General features: G+C 45.2%; 2 protein-coding genes across 16 annotated transcripts in view; one reads left to right on the top strand and one right to left on the bottom strand.

Moving 5' to 3' along the window:
• CDC42BPA (CDC42 binding protein kinase alpha) overlaps nucleotides 1-11,069 on the top strand; it is a 191,607-nt gene extending 180,538 nt beyond the window's left edge. For all 13 annotated transcript variants that reach the window (XM_074863873.1, XM_074863878.1, XM_074863872.1 and 10 more), the window contains 3 exons: nucleotides 3,670-3,787; nucleotides 4,795-4,952; nucleotides 6,139-11,069. In XM_074863873.1, coding sequence (XP_074719974.1) covers nucleotides 3,670-3,787; nucleotides 4,795-4,952; nucleotides 6,139-6,270 — 408 coding nt within the window. In that variant the 3' untranslated portion in view covers nucleotides 6,271-11,069. The remainder of the gene's footprint in view (nucleotides 1-3,669; nucleotides 3,788-4,794; nucleotides 4,953-6,138) is intronic.
• Nucleotides 11,070-13,848: 2,779 nt separating this feature from the next.
• COQ8A (coenzyme Q8A) overlaps nucleotides 13,849-22,673 on the bottom strand; it is a 47,805-nt gene continuing 38,980 nt past the window's right edge. For all 3 annotated transcript variants that reach the window (XM_074863879.1, XM_074863881.1, XM_074863880.1), the window contains 7 exons: nucleotides 21,894-21,975; nucleotides 20,417-20,510; nucleotides 19,398-19,539; nucleotides 17,417-17,524; nucleotides 16,563-16,628; nucleotides 15,730-15,816; nucleotides 13,849-15,255 (listed from right to left, as the gene is read on the bottom strand). In XM_074863879.1, coding sequence (XP_074719980.1) covers nucleotides 14,962-15,255; nucleotides 15,730-15,816; nucleotides 16,563-16,628; nucleotides 17,417-17,524; nucleotides 19,398-19,539; nucleotides 20,417-20,510; nucleotides 21,894-21,975 — 873 coding nt within the window. In that variant the 3' untranslated portion in view covers nucleotides 13,849-14,961. The remainder of the gene's footprint in view (nucleotides 15,256-15,729; nucleotides 15,817-16,562; nucleotides 16,629-17,416; nucleotides 17,525-19,397; nucleotides 19,540-20,416; nucleotides 20,511-21,893; nucleotides 21,976-22,673) is intronic.

The raw sequence follows: 22,673 nt of genomic DNA, 5'->3' as shown, positions 1-22,673 counted from the left end.
GATGCAAATACATAAGAGGAATGCTCTATTGAAATGCAAAAAAAAAAAAAAAAAGTACTGTTAAGTAAATTGAAAGTAGTTTCTCTCTTAGAGGGTCATTATAGGGTCACTGAAGCTGTATTTCAGTTCTGATTTTAACTGGTGTTTTTTTAATCCAACCATACTACAGAATTTTCTGTGTTTAATATGCAGTGATGTATCACTGGACTGTGACACACCCTCTACCTTCCCTTTCTCATGTGAGCAGGCTCCCTGGGATCAGTAAGGAATGACCCCTGGTGTTTCAGACAGTAACTTAATTTTTGGTTTAGGAGCATCCTTCATCCTGATGTTGCAGCCTACTAGCACAAATTGGAGAGAAAAAAAGTGAAGCGGGCAACCTGGAGTATCGAGATCTTGTACCTGTTAGCCCCTTAGAGCACTAGAGGTTTAGTGTTATATGAAGAAAAGCGTTTGTCTGCCTTGTGGCTTGAGGGTAGAGATGCTGTATGGAAAGCGAGGCTGTGAGCTTTGGTTTTGTGTCTGTCCATCCTCCCTTTGTGTTTGGAGATTTTAGTGTAAGAAGGGTGGCACTCCCTCTGAGGGGACCGTGCTCCTGGGTACGGATGGGATATTGGAACCAAAACAGCATGGAATCCGTAGGGGAGTTGAGAAATGAGCCATTAACGTAGGCTTTTAGATTTTGTGATACTATTTCATGGAAGAATTAAAAGCTCAGGTTTATAATGCAAGGAACAGAACACTACTTTAAAACAAAAAACCCAAAACAACAAGAAGCAGCATGATGGACAGAGAAACATAGGCAAACAATTTCCTATAGGTTTTGTAACTGTTTAGCTGGACCCTATACGTATGTTCTCGCCCCACTGCCTGAGAAGGCAGCGTGGGAGCAGTTAGGGTGGGTGCGAGAGCTGAGGCTGGGTAACGCTGCAGAGCTGCGGGCGTAGCAGCGACTGCACGGCCATAACCCACGACTCCACAGCAGCTCCGTTCTCTGGCTGGGAGTCGGATGCACTCAGCTGGTTCGAGTCTTTCACCTTATTTCAGAGTGATGAACTTTGCTCAGCAAGCAGCTTCTCTGCTGCTGATTTTTTTTCTCACCTTTCACCTTTCTCCATTTGGTTCAGCAGTGGGGATGAATTTTCCTGTTAGGATTTGAATTGTTGCTCTAAGTGAGGGGGTTTTGTCTCTCTCTTTAAGTAAAGCAAGCTCAGGTTTCTTCCCCCCCTGCCCCGCCTTTGTTTTTAACTTGCTGCATTTTGCTGCTTTGTAACTACCGCTAATAACCGCCACTTATTTTTCTTTGAATCCCCTTTCTGCATCATGTGCATATCACTTCCAGGAGTTTTGGTCCAAAGCGCCAGGATCTCTGGCATGTGCTTATTTTATTTTTAGAGCAAAGAACAATGAGAGATTTGCTTTGTGGAGAAACTTTCTACGAGGAATTACATGGACTTTGCAAACTGAGGTCATGAAAAATAATCATCGTTAGAATACACTATTAAAATTAATGAGTCTTTTTCATGCATCCACCTGTTCCCTCCTTCCCCTGATGCCTCTATGTTGTCTGCTTAGTCACTGTTAAGGAGGTTAATCGTCTTATCATTAAACATAATTGTTCTCTTTGCAAAGTGAACCATTGTAGGTTTATACAAGTACAAAAGACCTTCCTTGCAACTCCAGTGTACTGACCGTGGTGCACACGTTTGCCTGGTGCCGCACTTGGCTTTCCTTTGTTTCTCAAAACACAGCAGTAACTTACTCCTTAGCCCATGAGTTCCTTCGTGTATTGTCAGGGAAGCCTCCATTGTTTATGTACAGCCAGGATGCTCATACTCTTACCTGTAACTCAGATTGTTTATTGCATGGTGAAGGACACAGGAGCAGACATGTAGTATTTTGTACTCCAAAGTAGATTGGTTGTTCACCTTTAAAAAAAAAAGGGGGGGGAAGGTAAGCAAGAGACAGCAGTATGATCCCACAATTTACTTAGACTATTTTTAAGCCTTCAGGTATAAATCCTCATTGAGAATAGTGCAGCAGTGGATGAAGGGAGAATTAAACAGGGCTTTGTCATTGGTAAGGTCTCTGCTTCCCTTTTGTTGGTGTTTGAGAGTGATCTGGGAATAGGTAGAGGGATTTTAATTCTTTCTTGTTTGTTGCATGTTAAAAATCAGTCATTTCTAGCCCACTGGGAGAATGAGAAGCAGAGGGTTGACTGTAGGAGCAAAGGGGTCTGTTATAGCAACGACTCTAAGGATCCTTGTAAGATGATTTGACAGCAGGTTGGTAACAATTATCTGATAAAGACTGAACTGTATAAAATCTGTTCATTACAAAGCCTCTATTTAGTTATCTATTTAAAAATATAGAGAAATGGGTAGTATCTTAGGGTCTCTGAGAATACCCTTGAGGGGGTGGAATCTTTGTTCTGGTCTGAAATTTCCATAACATCCCAGCTTAAAAGGCATTGCAGTTGCAACTGTTGTTTTGTGTGTGGCTACTTTATCTCAGAGTGAGGATGGGGACATAAATATAAATAGGAAGAAATTAACAGTTGTTGCAGGGGGTGTTTTGTAAAGTGGAAATAAAGTAATGCTCAGAGCTACCTGCAGTTCTTTTCACGTTCTGCACCTGTAAAGGTTCCCTAAACCTAATTCTAGTTAATGCTAATGATTTGATAGTGCAAATCATGTTAGGAGCAGGATGAAATCTCATCTTTAGCCAGAGATGAAATGATACACGTGGGCAGTAGAAAGTCCCTCTGGGCTAAGAAGCCAGCTCATATACAGAGAGATAGGCTAAATAAGCTGAGAAGCCTTTTCCCCTAACGTCAGCTGTAACTTAACAGAAACAGAAATAAAATCTCCCAGAACTCACTTCAAAGTACTTTTTTTTCCCTTCTTTCAAAGACAACTTATGTTTAAGGAACTACTATATCCAAGTAGAGAAACTGTGTTTTATCTCTTCCCTCAGTAAAGGACCACTTCAGTCCAACTTACCACTTTAGAAAAATCACACTGGAACTCTGAGGATGCAAAACAGGAGCGATAATCAAAATATGTAGAAAAACAGTGACACGTGCTCTGGTCATCCTCTTTGAGCAGGCTGAAAACAGGAGGCTGATTCTCACTTTGGCTCAACTGGTGTAGGTCTGGAGCAATGCTGTTACTACCTTTGGAATTACAGAAATAATTGAAATACAGACTGATCCACATAGTGCAGGCATTAGGGATTAACATCATTACTGTATAAAGTTACACATGCATGGCACAAATGATAGCATCAAAGAGAGAAATTTTAACAAGATCCTTCGAAGCCTGTGTTCAGAAAGAATGCATTATGCAGTGTAACTTGAATGTATCTATAGCAGTTTAATTAGGCTTGCAAACTATCCTTTCAAGGCAATTCGTGAATTATTAGACATACTCTTTCAGTTGTCTGCATATGTCCATGTAATTCAGCACTTCACTATTGCGTTGCGTGTGCTTCCAGTCTCTGCACTAAACTCCAGAATATTATTTTGCAAATTTTGCTGACTTGCTGCCCAGATAATTCAGCTCTGGTAAGGTTGGGGTTTTAATGTATTTTGGGGCCTTACTTCATAACGCCCAAGGTTGAGCCATCAGTCAATAAGTAAACATGTCGTTGTGTGTGTCTGCATTGCAGAATCTTCGGCCTCAGGAAAGTCGGACCGTATTCAGTGGCTCTGTCAGTATCCCATCGATCACAAAATCCCGCACAGAGCCAGGACGATCGATGAGCGCCAGCAGCGGGTTAGCAGCACGTAAGCAAACAGAACTGTGTTGCTTTGGGGTCTATGCACAAGTATTTTAGGAAAAGGGCTACCTGCATTTGCTTCTATCCATACTGCCCCTAGACAGGATTTTCAGAAGTGACGGCTGACTGTATTCCAGTTGAGGGTAAGCACAGTATTTTAATGCTGCTTTCAGAGGAGAACATGAATAAGCAGCTAGCACATTTGAGAGTCCCACATTTGTAATTTGTCAAATGTTTAAAACTGACGTTAGAATTAAAATTACAGTCTTACCCTTGGGACTACTTTGCTGCTGCAGCTTCAGTGTTTTAAATCAGTGGCACGTTGTTCACAAGTTCCGTGGTTATTAACTTTGTTGCTGAACTGTGTAGAGCTCTCGAGGCCTCTCTTGCTGCTAGTGCAAAGAGAAAGTAATAGAAAATTGCCTGCTGGTATGGAAGAGTTGCACTGCGTTGGAAACACCTTTCCTAGTGCTGCCGTGCTGCCTTTGTGTGCCAGTCAGCACAAGAACTGTGCTGAGACCAGGCAAGTGACTAAATAATGGACCGTGTGAAAGTAGAGGCCAGTCTGGTGTCCCAACATCCCTAGGTTTTTTCCCTTCCCGTGGCATACGCCACGTTTGTTGCACATTGCCATTCGCTCGCAGAAAGCGTGTGTGTCTGCTGTAGTCTGTACCTGCCGGTACAACCCACCTACTCCCTGGGAAAGAGGCCACTGGAACTAGGCTGCCACCACAGCAGTTTGTGCAACTGCTGTCTTTGGCAGAAACATAGTGACTGTGTCTGTGCTGGGCCAAGTGCGCTAATGCTGACAGGCCAAGGCAGGGACCAGAGAATCCCTAGGAAGAGCTGCAGCTGGCAGCAGACAAGATAAAAGCCCACACAGCCTGCAAAGGATGAGCTGAGCATCTTGGGACATGCTGGAGGAAAGCAGAACTAACCAGAGAAACAGCTAACAAATTTCTAGTACCTCGAGTGGGTGTCTGTAACACAGTTTAATTCCTCTGTGCGTTTTAGGGTCATCTGCACAAAATGGCAGTGCTTTGCGGAGGGAATTCTCAGGAGGTAGCTATGGAGCAAAGCGTCAGCCTATGGCATCGCCCTCGGACGGTTCCTTATCCTCTGGTGGCCTGGACCAAGGCAGCGATGCACCAACAAGGGACTATGAGCGAGAGGTGAGTGACGGGAAAAAGAGGAGAAAATTTAAGTGTGTTGATAAAGGTGAGGAAGTTAAATTTTGTCATGGGTTTGGCTACAAGTTCAGGAGTCATTGACAATGAAAATTTGGATTTCCTGTATTTCAGGCTATCCTGACAAAAGACTTTGGTCAAACTGTGTCTGGTCCTGTTATTTAACATGCAGAAAACTCTCTCTGTGCTCCTTACCTGGAGATAGGTGGGTAGTGAGGCTCCCAAAAATACTGGCCCACTAGAGCAACAGCTTGATAATGACCTGTCACAGCTTGAAGTGGTGATACTCCTGCCCTTTATTTGCAAAGACTCTTAAGCGCTTATCTTAGCAACCGTTTTACAGGAGACCTTTTGTACTCGGAGTGCCTGAAGCTAACAAGGTAATTTAAGAATTATAATAATTTCATTTGGAGCAGAAACTGTATTTAATACTTTATATTTTGTGCAGAACAGACTATCATTATGATAGAACTGCAGTCCTGCTCAGTTCTAAACTCAGTCCCTCCAACCAAGAATGTTTTACATGGGAGGTTTCAATCTGAAGTTGGCCAGCAAAACTTCCTCAGCCCATTTTCTTACCAAGTGGGAAAGTTAGAGATCACACAGGCTTTTCGTGGTACTGAGTATATGCTTTCAGTTGAAGCTGGAAGGCAACCCAAACTCAGACATAGTTGCATTCTACTGTACTCTGGAAGATCCAACTGCAGTAACTTGATTAGGACGCTTTAAATTAATATCGTGGGAGTGACACAGAAGAGGTAGCTGTGATGAAGCCTGTACCATAAAGATTCCTCGGTTTAGTGCAGGAGTATCTCAGATCATAATCTGTGAAAAGGCAGGAGCCGTTGTAGCTTCACAGGCAACCTGAAGTTGCACACTCTGCTGACCAAGAGGCCCTCTGCAACATGCAGACTGCAAGAATCCCACAGGTGCTGTGTCCTTATGGCAGTGTCAGTTATGCCTGCTGAAAGCAGAGTGATCTGACTGCTTACTCTAAAGTGTCCCTGGACCAGGATATTCTGAGCAAAAAAAAATTCCTCAGTATTTTTGGACACAAGCAAAATACATGGAGGCCTTTGAATCCAGTCACCTGTTGCTCACACCCCCTCAGTCACTCTCAAACTTGCTATCCCGTTACTTACTGGTGTTCTTCTGTGTCTTTGGGCTGCAGGACTCTGACTCTCCGAGACACTCTACTGCATCAAACAGCTCCAACCTCAGCAGCCCTCCCAGCCCGGTTTCTCCTCACAAGACCAAGAGCCTCTCCCTGGAGAGCTCTGACCACGTGAGTTGGGACTCATGAACTGCTTCAGCATTCAGATTTGACATCACAGCAGCTTGCTGTCCCCATGGCTGTCCCCTTCACTTGTTCCAGTTCTCACCTTCATCATCCTAACCCTCCCCATTCCCTGTCTGAAAGTGATCTGGGAGTGGGGTACAGAGGAAGGTAAAAGCTGGTTGTCTTCAGCACCGTTCAGCACTGCCTCACCCTCCCTTCCCCAGATTTGAGAGCAGCAAACGAGCAAAGTTAGGGTGTTGGTAAATATCAGATGCTGTAGATTTGTATTAGTATTGGTTTCATTTTTGTGGTTACAGCTGCTTCATTTTTAAAGACATACTTATCCCACCCCCCCTTCCACTTCCCAAAAAGTAGTTTAAGTAGACCAGACCAGTATCAACAAGAGAAAATTCAGAGGGATTTTGTTTTCATACAATAGCTCATTGTACTGTACAAAAGTAGCACAGAGACCCCTTCCCCTGCATGGGGAATGATCAGTATGTCAGAGGCACATAAAAGCTTTCAGCCACCACGTTTGAATGTCAATCTGATTGTCGCCAGCAAATCCTTATTGATTAAAATGATGCATATTTTACTACAGTACAGAGTTTAAATAAATACGCAGATGTTAGAGTAAAATACGTATGTATATATTCAAAGAAAAAAAGCATTGTGTATGCAGCAGAAGATGGATGCTTATTTAAGAGAGCCTTTAATTTAAGATTTGTGTTGTCCCTGTTTTCATGCTCGGTAATATACAGACTTGGAGGCCTGGCCTAAAACCTTTTGCAGGACAGATATGCCTTTTGCGTAGCACTCACTGCGCTGCCGGGAGAGGTCCCTGCAGTGCTTTCACATTGCTTTACTTCTGGCAGTAGCATAACTGAAGCTGTAATTCCTACTTTCACGTTAACCCCCATCCTTTGCAAAAATGACAATTGGAAAGCAACCGCCTGCCCCGCCACCCAAGGGCACCAGTCGGCCAGGTGGCTGCCCTGGTTTCTTGTGTGCTGGCTGTGCGGCTGAGGAACCTTACGGCATGCGACAGTAGAGGTCCTGAAGGCAGCAAGGGAGTTCAATGCAGCAGGATTCAGCAGGAAAACTGTTTCCCTGGGTCAGCCTTTGACCGGGTTTAACTCGGAAGGGAGCAGTCTTCCACATCTCCTTGACCATCCCTAACCAGAAAACTGTTACTGTTGTTACCAAATACTAGTTGCTAATACACATCAGCCAAACGAGTGCCCTTAGCCCGAAGCTAGCCCCGGGTGGCTATGCTGTCACTGTAGCAACAAAGAACCTTGAAGACTGACCTCACACTGTTCACACTGTGGTAGTCAAAGATGCCTAGTCACCCACAACTGCCATGCTGGCAAGGTTGGTTTTCCTCTCCCTCCCTCCCCGCGCTGTGGGTTTGTGCAATTTGCAGTTGTTTCTATGTGCTCACCTGCTGTTTGGTTCCAGTAGCAGGTCAGGCTGGAGGGCAGAAAGTATTGCGGTGGAACACAGAGCCCACTGAAGTTGCAAAAATAAATAAAAAGCTGAAGCTGGTCACGCAGTCAACAGAATAAAGAGAGAGACTGATGTACAAATGGATGGTGAGAGGAAGGTGTCTCGTCTCTTTAGTTAGCAAGGCAGATGCGTTTTTCATTTGGGAGTGTGTTGAAATGAGCCTCTCTTCTCAGTAGTATTGTTGCTGGCTTTATACTATGACCATAAACATGTTAAGGGCTTTTTGTATTTAGAATACTGGTTTTTGTGGGTTTCGGAAACTTGTTACAGCTCTTATTAAACCATTCCCTATTCTTGCAGTCAGCAGTATATAGTGTTTCACCCACATAGAGATGTTTGCAGTTTTTCCAGTTTCTGTCTTCCCTAATAGAGGTTATAGGTAAGTTCAAACCATGTACAGTAATTTCCAGTTATGATCTAAATGTGAAACAGGGAATGAGACTCATCATCTAATCCATTTAATCATGCTGGGTCTCCTAGGTAAAATTTCTCTTCCACTCTGAATCAAGAGGCTTGTCCAAGTTTAAGCTCATTCAATGTTATTTTGGGACAGGAATTCAAGAAATGTTTTTTAGAAACCGTCATATCAAAAGCCTGTCTCTCTCCTGTTTGGGTTTTTCAGAGTAGCAAGCTGGTTGTGTTGTTTTCAAAGCTACTACTTTTGCAAGCCTGGTATTTAATTATTAAAAGCTTTAGCAAACAGCTAAGCACTCGAAATTAATTCCTCACAGAAAAGTTTTCAGTCTTTCTGAGGGACAGATAGGCAGGGCGTTATTGGCATTATTAAAATTCCATATCAGCTTCTTTTTAAAGGCTGTGTATTGCTTCAAGTATAGCCACTGCTTTTTCCCCACAATTCCCTCCTTTTGGTGAAGCATGTCCACACACTTTTCAAAGCCTTTGCAGACTAGTTTTGTATTTACTGTATGTTGTATTTAAACATTAATCTTATTTTGGTGTTGAGAGAAGGCATTTAAACAGCAGTCATTTAAGATAGAGCAGCCTGTGTGACAGTCCCCTGAGAGAGGGTCACAGGATCTTTTTTGTGGATTTTTTTTTTTTTGCAGTTGAGCTAATGCTCTATCTGAAAATGGAACCCAAAGAGCCACAACACAGCAAACAATTAAATCAAGTAAACTGCTACATTTACTCCATTATGGTGCCTGCAATCTATTGATAGCAAAACCTGACATTTTCAGGCAGAGCGTAGGTCAGCCGTGTTACAAAACTAAGCTCCGGATGATGAGAGCTCCCCAGGCCTACACTGTTTGTGCACCACACTTTCTAAGCCTTGGCAGTCTCCTTTAGGATTACTATAGTTAATCATTAGTTTGGTACTGTGCATTTTTATACACATCTGTTCAAAAGAGAAACAGCAACTGTTCTCTCAGTTGAAAAGCAAATGACCACATCACTTATTTGAAAACAGAAAAATTGTCCTAGGACTTGAATAGTTTTATATATTTGGGGACCATTTGATTATATGCTCAATTTTAAACCACACTCATCTTTTTTTTTTTCTTGGTATGAACACTGAAAACATGCATACTGTAGCTGAGCTTTTTCAATACTCATTGGGCTAGGAGAAGTAACTTGGTCATTTGAACTGTAAGACTCTTGACTGGTATCTCAAAGACAGTTGTCTCTTAAGGTTTGATGTTTGCTACTTTGCACTGTAGCATTGCTTCAACTTCACAGTTAGAGGGCTGCATTTTGTTCAGGGAGCTTAAAAATCTCCCACTGACTTTTTGACTGTAGCATATGTTCTCTGTACACAGTATGTATCTAGCTGATTTTTTCCTTTTGGCTGAGACTGAAGGTGTTTGCATTTTTGACACTGCTTAAACATATGGGTTGTTGGGGTTTTGCATTTTTTTTTTTTTCTCTTCTCTTGATGGCAACAAAGGATCTGAACAGATTCAGGCAGCTACTAAGGATTCCAGGTTATAGAATGAAAAAGGTTTGGTACATAGTTTTCCCCTGCACGTGTGCGCACACAGATATGTGGCTTCCTTCCACATTTCATAAACCCAAAAGCAGGGTTACAGTACTCTGTTCTCTATTGCCTTTGACCTGTAGAAGACAGCTGGTGATTTCAAAAAAAAAAAAAAAAACCATAAACAACATTCCTGAGGCTGTGGTGAAGTAGTTGCTGCTTTTCCTCTCTGGTAGTTGCTGTGGCTTGTTATGAATGTGCATTTTGCCCATTTTAGCAAGTTTCAAAACTGAGTCAGGAATGTTATCTCTTTCATTTGATTCTGATAAAATTATAAGCCAGGTGTGTTATTCTCAGGTATATGGCAGAGGGAAGTTAAAGGGTCTTATACCAAAAAAGTCCAAAAAGCAGAGCGTATTTATAGAAATGTAGTTTAACCACATCTAACTGGTTCACAGAGGGTGTCAGCCTTTCAAAACAAAACAGCTGGAGCATTAACACAGAAACAGGTTCTGGCATCATATTGTCTTGCGTGGCCAGACCCTGAATGACAGGACAAACATGCTCTTGGGTGGAAGAAAGGTTTTTTTTCCTTTTTATGCACACTGTTTCATCTTAAATACATACATTAAAGGTAAAATATATTGCAGTGCAAGTACCCACACCTCCTGAGCCTTAGTCTGAGAATCAGTGGCACATAGTAGCTTCTGCTGTGGGGTTTTTTGTTAATAGGAATCAGTTCCATGGAGGAAATGGGACAACTTTCTGCACTAACACAAACTGCACCCTTCTGTGTGCTTTGTGTTCACACTGTATTTGATAGACACCCCCAGAAACCACTCTGCTGCAGGCTTTCCAGTCTAAATTCCAATTCTGTCTTTCATTCCAGCTGCAGCTCAGTACAACCTATTTTCATTCTGCATTTAAGAAAGTCTCATCCACAGGGAAGAAATCCACAAAAAACCAGTGTTGCTATTTCAGAGCAATTATACCTGCCTTTTTATGTATGACAGTTTCATATCATTTATTTTTAAAATGTTTTTTAGGTTTTTCATTGTAATATTATTGTACAGTTTTGCATGGCATAGATGTAATCACTTTTTTGTTTTAGAGTATAAAAGCTGACAAGTGTGCGTGTGGGGGAAAGATTCTGCTTTTTGCCTCTTCTCACTATTTTGTTTAATGCCCTCACTGTTGTAGGGGACATTGTAAGAGATTCTCTGCTACAGAACAATGATGTAGATTCTTTTGCACAGAAATATTTAAGGTGGAAAAGTCAACAATGTAAAAATGACTGACCACCAATATTTTATGTTGGTAACACACTTAATATTAACCTACTTTGATGTACTGCAATAAAACAGGGAACTGTTAGAAATGCAGATGTTCTGTCTTTTTTTCCTACCTCTCCACATTAAGCTTTGAGGAGGAAAGGGGAATAATGGTGTTGAAGCGTGTTGTAACACATCTGCACAAGTACACAGTGGTAAGAAAAGGGATGTATAAGAAAATGGATTTAGCTCTAACACCTTTCAGAAAAAATTACCAGATCCTTTTTGAAAATTCAGAGTATATCAAACTTCACCAACCTCCATTTTCCTGACTTTTTTCTTAGGTCATCTGTTCTGCATCAATATTTGTAGTCATTGTTTCTGATGCTCCTCCTTCATTTAGTCAAATGTTTCAGCTGTCCTAGTGTTAAGAGGCTGGATTCTTACTTATTTCTGAGCTACCAGCAAACTGACTTTCACACATCTTTAAGTACATCTCAAAATACCTGTGAAATTTTGCATGTGCCCTGACCCTTTCACATCACCCACCAGTTCCTCACAAGTCAGTCTGGGACTTCTTCCATACCAGAGTCTGTCTGCTGGGACATCTTCCGTTACCCTGTTAGTGGAAGTCCTAGCTTTGAGCACATGCTTCAGCCACCTGCAGCAGGAATACCAGACTATGCTGTTACTGATCCTGTGCTGCCAGCAGTGCCGGCCTGGTCATTGTCCCATTCATAAGAGATCACCAGCAATCCCCTCCAGGAACAGTCAGCGTGCTTCCCGCTTCATACATGGCCACAGGCCCCCTTACTCCACAGAAACTTCTGATCCTGTCCCTCTCCTTCAGTCAAAATTATTGCTTTCTCAGCCCCCCACTCTAGCTTATGTGAATTTAAGCCCATGGGCTCATCCCATTTAGGCCACTGCAGGTCTTTCCTAGCTGCTGTAGCTCTGTGAAATACCATTTCCTCTGCTGTATTTCTGCTTCCCAGGGTTCCAGTTGCACCATCACAGTGGTGAAAGTCTTCGGAAAGGGGCCTTCTATTTCAAGGGATTTGGCCATTAGAAAAGCAGAAAGTGAACTTCCTGTTCAGCTCCTCAGCATTCATTTTCTGTTTTGAGGTAGCGACTAAAGAAAGAAGGTGGGAAAAGCAATGCTACCACCTGTAGCCTGAATCTTGATTCTTTAGCATGGAAAATCCCTGTCTTCAGAGAAGTCGATTTAACTTCCAGCTTGCCCTGTAGAACAAAGCACTGTTTTCTGTAAGAGGATTTTCTAGAATTTAAAGCTTGCTGCAGCACAGAAACATTCACCTCCTCAACATACATATGTAGTTCAAGCAAATGCACTAGCTGGTATAGAGCAAGCAGCAGTGATCAAGTGTTCTTCCTCACTGTAAAGTGTCATGACTTTTGACTTGAAGCCAGAACAGTGTTTCTAGTTCATCATTTTGTCACAGCTGTGCAATTCATGTCACAAGTCTGGACAAAATTATAGAAATTAATGCTCTTAAAACATGCACAGGTGGCCAGGAGAATTAGGGACTGAGAGCTCTAATTAAATCTCCTAATAAAGAAACACCATACCTTCTGCTAGTTGCTACTCTTTAGGCAAATGCAAACTCCATTGTTCAGCTCGATGCTATTCTTAAACACACTCTCTCTGAAAGGAAGTGTTTGCTGAAAGTTAAAACACTGATGCCCCAGCATGGTATACAAAAGATCTGTGGTCCCATGAACCAGCACATACCAATCTCACCTAGTTGTGCTTACTGGGAAAGTAGTGAACTGTAACACTCTTGAGTTATTTTGCCTTCTTTGCAGGTTCTCTGCCTCTGAATGTTCCATTTCAGAAATTCTGCTCTGAAGTTTACCTAATCCAATTCCCTTGTCAGCTTTTTATACTTTGCTTTTTAACCTTTAACATAAGCATTCAACATCTCCAACAATTCCACTGTTTTTACAGCTGCAAGGTCTAGGTCCAAAGGAAAAAAAACTAAACAATGTCTAGCAAAACCCAAAACAATAAGGAAAGTTACTCTATCAGTGTACAAAGTTAAACAGCTTAATGCAAAACTATTACTTCACTGAACAGCAGAGTTCACTCTTCTCAAAGGGTTAGGAATAACCTGACCAGTGCTTTTAGTTGAACTAAACAGCACTGCATCTTTTTCAACTAAGTCTTAAATGAAGTAGTTTATATGTTTATGATCTTGGAATAAAGGTAATACAATAACCTGTTTTCCTATTTCTCAGAGGTCCCTCCTGAGAGAGACCATTTATTCACTTACCTGTGTCTTTACCTCTGGAAATGACAGCAGTCAGGATTTCTTACATACTGAAGTTTAAGATCATACAACCTCTGCATTCCTGGGCTGCCTTAACTGAGTAGGACCAGCTGAGCTTGCTGCTAAATATCTGGCACTTGCCAGGTAAGGACATCTGCTTTTTCTAGCACCAGGTAAGCACCAGTTCCAACAGCCACCCTTTATTCACAAGTGGAAGAAAGGCAAAAAGACTTGTGTCCAGGAGACTCATAACAGTGATTAAAACAAAGGAAAACAAGAAGAGAAGTCAATTACCAGGGATTTTCATGGCCAGACAGATGTTCAGGCTGATGTCCTTCTGGCTCCTGGTAAGCTTGTCACCATCACTGTTAGCACTAGTGACACAGCTGCAATGGAAAGATGATGAATAAACAGGCCATACATAGATGGCTTTACAAGGGTAGTAGCAATTCTTCGAGCAAACAACAAACAACTGCAACAAGAGGACACGTTGAAGCTTCTCCTCCTGCTCAACTCCTCTTTATCCCACAGAATAGGACATGATTCACTTGGCTCTTCATTACACACCAGAAGATGAAAAAACTGCAGGCAGAAGGCCCACCGCACAAGCTCTTTTTTATTGAAATCACAAAGTTGTACAGGTACAGGCTTTGTACAAAAAGTCTAAGAAAGTAAATTTCCTAGCTTGACTCCAATAGTTTAAAACTGTGCGTCTGGTTTTACATGTGTGACATTTCAGCAAAAGCTTGAAATGCTCATGAGAGACATTAGGTGTTTGTCTGCCTTGCCCTAAGTTCTGCGTAATACAGGAAAACAGACAGACACACTAGGTTCTTGGTTAGGAGTCCAGCAAGCAATTGGTGTCAGAGTTGAGGCTTACCTAACTCGCCCTCAGGAAAGCTGATACCTACCAGACAGTGAAGAATCCCACTATTTGTGCTCAGATATAGCTGTTGATTACATATTTGACTCCCAGAACTAAGATGGGTTGTGTGAGTGTACATGTGTATTTAAGAGATTGGCATTCAATTCTCAGATTTTTAAAATATTTCCTATGTTCAGCTTGCAAGCCAAAGAGAGGCAGAAAGCATAAAACTTCATCCTATGTACACACACACACACCCTGCTTCCATTAAATCAATGTCAGGAAAATCCAGGAGGGTTCTTAGACTGCCACCACGTGACTTACAAAAATGGGGGGAGGTGGTGAATGTGTCTGTGGTAGGGTACATACACCTTGGTATTTTATTCTATAATTCACAGTATGAAAATTACTCAAATTCCACCTTGGCATGAACGAGGGAAGGTTTTTAAAAAACAATTTTTTGAGAATTACAAACAGGTTTCAGTATTAAGTTCTGCTCTTGTCCTCCTTCCTCTACTCATTATAAAACCCAATCAATATGCAGCCACCATCACAGTGTTAAAAATGCATTCAAGGTAGTCAGCTGGTGCCTTGAAACAGTACAGAAGCACTCAAGAAGATAGTTTCCTGCAAGCTGCAGACTGTACTGGCAGTCAGTGTAGGACAGACACAGCATGAAAGAACAGCTTTGTCCTTGTGAAACGCACACGTGGCTTCCAGGGCACAGGCTGCTGCATCTCAAGAGGATGGAGAGCTGGGGTGCAACACATGGGAGACTAGAACGCTCTCTGCAAGGCTCAGATGAACTGTGCCCTCAGAACAAGACATGTTAGTTCATTCTTACTACTCCTCTGGCTTCTTGCCTCTACTGCTCCAATATTTGCTATATGCCTCTTGGAACATGTTTTTGCAGGGAATTTTGGCCTTCAGTTTGGTGCAGATAAGGAAAGAACCTCCCATCTTCCGATGAAGAGAGTAGGTCTCCTCTGGTGGAGGGACAAGCCGATGCTTCAGCATGACTGGGATTAAACCATGGATCTTTTCAGTGGTGCTTTGGTTGCCGAAATCAAAAGGTTCCTCAGATGCAAAAGCCTCTCCCAGGATGAGGACAGCATTTAAGTGGGCATCTTCCATTTCCTGCCCGAAAGGAAAGAGGCATAAATAACATCACCAGCCATTTTAATCACCAGGGAGGAAAAGGAGAAATGTGCCAACAGCAGCAGCTCAGAAGAAATACCTAGCCATACCCACAATAAAGTAGCTTCCAGCCCCCAGACTGATGAATATTTGGTTAATACAGTTTTGGGCAACTAAACCTTCCAGAAGACCATCTGCCCAGTCATGAAATTTCAGCACTCATCACCACCTGCAGGGTCTTGCTGGGGGAGAGCAGGAAGGACAGTGGTGGTGGGGCTAGCTGTATCATCATTACCACTCTCAAAAGGAAGCAAAAGAACAAAAGCCACAACCTTTTTTTTGCCCTCCTCCCTCATCATCAGGGCTTTCGGACTGTCACTGGCTTTTACCGCATCAAGAAATCTGGGGAAGTCCACAGACCCACAACAAACTTATCAGTGACCACCACTAAAAGCAGACCCTTCTGCTCCATACCTTGACTTCATAGCCAGTGAGGAATTTCATTTCAATGGACTTCTTCAGTACTCTCTCTCTGTCCATGTCAGCAGCTGCCTTGATTACCTGAATAGGAGGAACACTTTGAGGAGAGCTTGGGGATGACTGAAAAGTGTTTTGAGTACAGGACTGCTACGTAGGCTACAGGTACACATGCTGCCCACTCACTTCCTTGCCTCTGCCCTCATCTTCATGTTGGCCAGTTTAAGAGCTACTGGCAAAAAGATACAGCTGCTGGCTCTCCAAAGCTCTTCCCAGTAGGGCTACACATAGCCCAGAGAACATAAGGGACATCAAAAAACCTTCACAAACCAATCAGTCATCCCCCAACAAAACAGTAGAGCCAGCTTTAGGTGACATTTGCTGGCCCCTGCAACTCGATTTATCAAGTGCAGAACATGGTGATCACGAAGGAAGCACATATGACTTCACACACATTTATCAGTCTGTAAGCAAGCCAGAGACAGTGACCAGGACAAGCAATTCCCACATACACTCACATCAGAATCACTGAACTCTGAGTGCTCCGATGGGCTCTGCTGCCCGAGTCTCCCGGTAAGCAACATTAGTTCTCTGCGTTTGTCACACAATTTAAACATCCAAACTCAGATCGCCAGAGGCTTGCAGCAGACATGCAGAAGGCTATGGTAAGGGATGAAACAGCAACAGACATCTCTCTTGCCTCCAGCCCTGCTTCCCTCTACACCCAAAGTGGATTCAAGTACAAAGTGATACAGCTAAGAGAAGCACAATTTTGCAAATACCCTTAAGCCCCCCAGTGCAGCACTCCAGAACACAGTGCAAGTCCTCACCTCTATGTAGACATCTGTGAACTTCTCATCGAACCCTCGTGTTGCTCCAAAGTCCAGCAGGGCCACCTGGAAATGGACAAACCCATCTGTATTACACTGTCAACCACTCAAGTAAAGCCTGACCTTAAGACAACCCCTGATGTCTTCAGGAAGCTCAGCTGGCTGGAGAGCCTTTCCACTGCAGCTCAGCTTCCCCCTAACTCCTTTATTCCCTGACAGCAGCACAAACATTTGCACTAGTCCATGGCAGAGGAGGTACGGCCTATGCTCACAGTCACACCCGCTCAGCTGATGATGCTCCACCCAGACTTTCTGGGTGCAGACAGAGCAGCACAGAACCTTTTCCCAACACTTTCCACTACAGACCTCAGGGATGAACAAGCAATTCCATCTGACCTGCAGGGCACAAGCAAGCAGCCAAACCCAACAAGCAGGACATCTGCAATTGCTCCCCTTATCTTCAGCACAGCATAAGACCAGAGCATTCAGCTAAAAAGTCCTTAGCTCGGGTGTGCCCTGGTAGAGCAGCGCCAGCTGCAACTTCCCACTGACCAGCTTCAAGACAGCCCCCAAGGCTAAGGAAGTAGCTGTGACTGGAACTAAGGCCAAAGACAAGCAGCCAGCCAGGGTTATGGGAGCCCTGCTCTCCTACCCAGACCAAGAGAGGACAAGTGGCAGAGGGACAGGTTTCACTGTCCTGTCTGCCCAAGGCTCAAAGACAGGAATCTGAGGGAATTTCAGTAAGGGCTCATTAAAGTGGGGGAATCTCAGTAAGGGCTCTGGGAGTGGGGAATAGTCAAGCACTGGTGAAAACCTGCTCTTGTACAGGCAGAAGAGCAGCTGCATGGGCTTACCTTGTGCAACTGTGGGTCATAGAAGAAGTTTGACCAGTTTGGATCAGTCTGCATGTACCTGAACTCAAACAGCTCCCGCAGACACAGGACCAGGATGTTGTGACAGATCTTGAAAAGCAAGAAGAGAAAGCAGCAAGTCAGGAGGGCAGCAAGCCCTACTCACACTGTAATTTACAGTGGGCATTAGCAAACACAGAACACATCACCACCCTGGCAGGAATGATCTGCTCCATGCAGCAAAACTCCTGAAGAGGTGAGGGAGCACATCTCAGCAACTCCCAGCCCACACCAGCCATGGGACATCCTTAGCAGACAGCACAGGTGCCATGCAAGTTTTACATCAGCCTGAGCTGTAGTTCATATCAGCCCCTGGATGTGCCTCCAGAGAGGCAGATACCCCGTATCTGGCAGCTGAGAACAGGCTCCAGGGATCATCCAACTGCATGTGTCACTTTTGTCCTGGTCCTGCTTTTTACCTTCCCAGCTTTAACTACACACTAGGTTGTTGCTCCGAGAGCAAAGGAACATCTTCACAGTGCAAAGAGAGATCCAGAAGCAGAAGTGGGGGAAGCCAGCAGAGCACTATAGCCTACCCTGGTGGGAAGTCCTGCAGGACCCTGGCCAAAATGAAGCCAGTGCAGTTCAGGGGAAATGAGATGTGGTTCCAGGGCATTTTAAGTTAAAGGCCTGAAGAAGCTGAAGAGGAGAATCTATTCCTGTAAAGCTGCCAAACAATGTACAGAGCTAGGACCAAACCATTACTGAAAGGGGTCTTCACTAGATACACACCCCCACCATGTACTGCTCAGCCAAGTCTTCTGCTGGGCTCAGGACTGACCCAGCTTGAGGGAGGAGCAGCAGACCTACACCTTGGGACCGACAGGCATGGGGGAAGCAAGGGTAGCAGGCTCTGACGAGCTCACTACTGAATTACATACTACAGCAGAGCTTTTCTGTGAGGATACTTAAGCTGGAGCCTGTTCAGCAGAACTGCCAACCTCATCCTGCCTCTGTTCAGCTTCCGCGCAAAGCCAAGTGAAACACCATATCCAAGAGGGAGGGAGGAGAGCACCAAACACAAGCCAGACCTTGCTACACAACACTGCCATTTGGGTCAGAAGGCTGTGGGTCAGCCAGGCCAGTCGCTTATAGGAAAGAAGAGCTCCTGCAGCGACACCCCACCTCACAGCCTTTTAAAAGCAGCCCTGATGATACAGCGGCTCATCAGAGGGGACAAGCCCTAAGAACAGACAGTGCAGGGGTCACAGGCAGCCAGCTCTGGCATAGCTTCAAGCCCAGTGTGACACAGATCTGTTTATCTAGAGGAACATACTCTGCCCTCTTCCCCAGTGACCTGCTAACAGCTGACAGCTCGCACCAAGACAAAAAAAAAAAAGAAAAATCCAAATACCAGGACAGTTATTTCTGCTACTAGAGCAGCTGCTTGTCCCACCACAGCACTCCAATCCCTTGCTATATTCAGCCCAACGCCTACCCATCTCCACATCCCCCCTCCTGTTTATCGAGACGTACTTTTCCAGCAGCCCTGTGCAGCACGGGTCAGTCCCGCAGGAGGAGATGACACCCAGCCACTTGCACTGAGATGATTCTGCACTCCTGCCCAAAAGAGCAGCTGCAAAACAAGACCCCTCTCTCCTAGCTGACAATCCCTCCCAGACATAAGGTCATCAGAAACAGGGCATCTAGGAGTTACACAGCTGGGCTACCTCCCCTTCAGCCACCCTTGCCATTCACCCCCTCCCTGCTGAATACTGGCACCTGCAAGACCTGGGGAGACTCCAACATTGCTGCCAAATTCATGACACAGAATTCTTCCAAGAGGCTGCAGGCAGTCCCCAACTCCAGCCCTGCTTTGCACTGCTCAGGGTTTGCCCTTCCACAAAGCATCCCCTGGTCTGCCAGTCACCAGGCAGGCCGAGCACACTGTGCTGAGTGAGGGGAGGCCACCCCCCCACAGTACCTCATTTCGAATCTCCTGGCTCAGCCCTACAGCTTGATCCAAGGGGAAGCCGGACACCAGCTCTGTGGTCAGGACATGCTTGCTGCACAGCTCATCCACTACTCTTGGGACGTAAAAGAAGGGGTGGTCTTTCAGCAGCTCCCTAGGGGATGGAGAAAGGAGAGGAAAAGGTTAGGAGCCCTCCGCAGCACCTTGCACAGCACACAGCCCCTTCACACCACCTCTCCCCACACCCTGGCTGTGGCTGCCAGGAGCCATTTTCCTCAGCAGTTACAGTAGGGATCAGGTCACCAGAAACCATGCCAGTGACTTACAGCTGCTGCTGGCTCCTGCGGTCACATCTCCTGCCAGAGCAGAGACATTAGGAGGGCTCCAGGCTGGTACATCAAAGGGCACTGGGCTCCTTTGCTCACCCACTTCAGGGCCAGACTACACACATGGAAGGAACAGGCCTTTTCCAAGGGGAGCAATGCCACAGGGGCAGTTCTGGAGAGGGACAGGAGGGGCATGCAGCCTCCGGCAGCTCTCCCTCATCCTGCTTTTGTGTAAAAACAACCCAGTCCCTGCTGCTAAGGCAAAACAAGGGAGCAGGCAGTGCTGGTGGTGGTAAATGCTGTAAGAGGGCTGAACTGAAAAACCTCCTAGACCAAAGGATAGGAGTAGCTTACAAGAGGCTGCCATGAGAGTACACAGAACAGCACTGCAACCTGGCCTCAAGAGTTACTGCAGCACCTTCCTATGGGGTAAAACAGACTCACACTAAAGGAGAGAGGATAGCAGCCACCTGCCTCATCCCCATGCTTCAACATTAGCATCACAGTTCAGCTGACTGAAAACACACCTGGCTGAGACAAGGTGATAATTCTAGCCAACAGCTCAGGCCACAAACACACACCCTTCACCTATGCTGCATCCCAGGGCATGGCATTCATCTCCCCACCATCCCTCAAGTTAAGCCACCTCTCCTGCATTGCACACACACACAGATGGGTGGGATTGAAGCAATGGTGTGAACATACTGGAATTTCCTTGCACAGGCAGCTTCTCTCTGGTAGTCACACTCCAGGGCCAGCTCTCTGCTCAGGACTTCAATCAAATGCTCAGGGAATAAACCTGAAAGTCAAACAGCAGAAAAGAAAGTAGGCTTAGAAAAAAGGAGCCTCTCAGGCTAAGCTTTCCAGAGCTGCAGCTGAGGAGCAACTTGCTATCCAGCCAACTGAGGCCTCTTGTACTCTTCAGCTCAGAGACCCAAAGCGTATTTCCAACTAGATACAGGTTCTGTGGGTAATCACAGGCCAAGGCTATGCAGCTACTCCTAAAGGAAGGTAGATCCACACTGCGCTTGTACAGTAGGGTTCCATCCTCCCCCAGCTCTCACCCCAAAGCCCAAGCTGTCAGCTCTTGGTATTGGCATGGCTCTGCAGAGACACACACCAAGCAGTGGAAGCACCAAACACCAGCCTGGGCAAAAGCAGCAAAAAAGGCTCCAAACTGTATCTGCCTACAACTGGGAGCAGGCACTGCCAGGCAGAAACAGCCAGCATGACTAAGACAGTGAACTGCAGCAGCATGCAGCCAGGGCCTGAGTTGCCAAGTCTGGTCTTCTCAGTCTTGGAGCTGTAAAACCTATCTACTCCTTGGGCCAGACATGGCCAGGACTGCAGCAGCCTCTGCAGGGCCCTGCCCAGCCATCACAGAGAACAGTCCCAGGTTTGGTCAGCACCCAGCCTGATTTTAAAGCCGTATTTGTACAGTCCCACTAAGATTTACAGCTGCTGCAGGCAGATAATTTGGAAAAAAAAAGTAGTAAGTCCTGCATTCCCTGTGGGAAAAGGGACTTATCTGTGTGCTGGGACACTAGGCAAGCTCCACGTCTTAAGAGTTCTCCACCTCTCCACAACTCTGACTGGGAAGAACAGAGAATGACTGAGAAGAGCAGAGAATGGCAGACATGGAGGACTACAGGATACACGGAGAAGAATGAGTTCTGCTAAATGTACCAGAAAATAACAGGGACAAAGCAAGACTACCTAACCTGCCGACGCTTCATGCCTAGAAAGCCATCAAAAGTGAGTATACCCAAACACTTTATACTCTGCCAAGAGTCCCACAGGTCCTTCACTATAAAGAGCTCACAGGACAAGGGCACATTACTCATGGCCAGGAAGAACCAACACGGGTGCACTTCCCACCCCACTGAGTGGGTAGTGCCAGTGCTTTGCTGGCAGGTCTGCAGCAGGAATGAGGAGCAGAGCATGGCTCCCCAAGTCGGCCCTGCACCCACTGCCCACATCTACTATCTCTTCCACTTTCGGCAGAAGATCTGCTCCTGGGCAGAATTGGCAATTCTAAAGTCCTTTTCACTGTTTCCTTGAGGCTGTTTCCTCCCTCCAGTCTATGGAGAAAAGTATGCTATATGCTGCTTGAAAGGGGTTGGCAGAACTTGACATGTGCCAGCAGGAACACAGGGCCTGCCAAGGCTCTCCATATTTTTACCTTCAGGAAGAATATTGCTCATGCTCAGGACAGTCATCAGGTTGTTAACATCACTGTTGATGCTCTGGGCGACTCCGGGGTACTGCGGGGCAGAATGGGAGAGGGCAGTGTTGAGACTAGATGACCTGGTTGCACAGAGTAAGATAAAAACGCCTTCCAGCCGAACATCCACTGACCCCCAAAACACAGCCTGGCAATGAACCAGGACACACCTGAGCCACACACCCCTCCTCTAAAAGCTCATTTAAAGCCCAGCATCTAAAATGGGGGACAGAGACACAGGCTAAGATGCAGCTCCTTGCAACCAGAATGGCCTGTTCACATCCTCTGACAGGGACTCTTCCAACACATGAAAGGTTCTCAAACACACAAATCTCACAACAGAGGTGGCAGTCAGTCATTTCCCTACCGCAGCTGAAAGCACATGCCACTGACAGCCCCAGAGTGCTTAATCCACAGCAGCTGGGCCAGCAGTGAGGTCCCAGCCCAGCCCTGGCAAACAGGGGCTTCTCACCTTGTCTGTTGAGAAGGGAACCAGCCTATACTGCTGTGGAACAGAATGTGTGCTGATGCCACAGGGTTAGCTTTCCATTGCTTTTACCTTGGCCTAACTTCAGAGAGTACTTCGGACACAAATGGCTTGAGAAGATGACACCCAGTACCCAGCCATGCTGTTTCTTAGGTCTCCCTGCTTTATAAAAAACACCAACCAGATGACCAACTTTGCTCAGTCAGCAAGGGATCTCACTCCTTTGGATTAAAAACCATGTTATACAGGGG

Source organism: Strix uralensis, chromosome 3, assembly GCF_047716275.1.
Source record: "Strix uralensis isolate ZFMK-TIS-50842 chromosome 3, bStrUra1, whole genome shotgun sequence".
Lineage (NCBI taxonomy): Eukaryota > Metazoa > Chordata > Aves > Strigiformes > Strigidae > Strix > Strix uralensis.
This window is presented reverse-complemented; position numbering and strand designations above follow the sequence as displayed.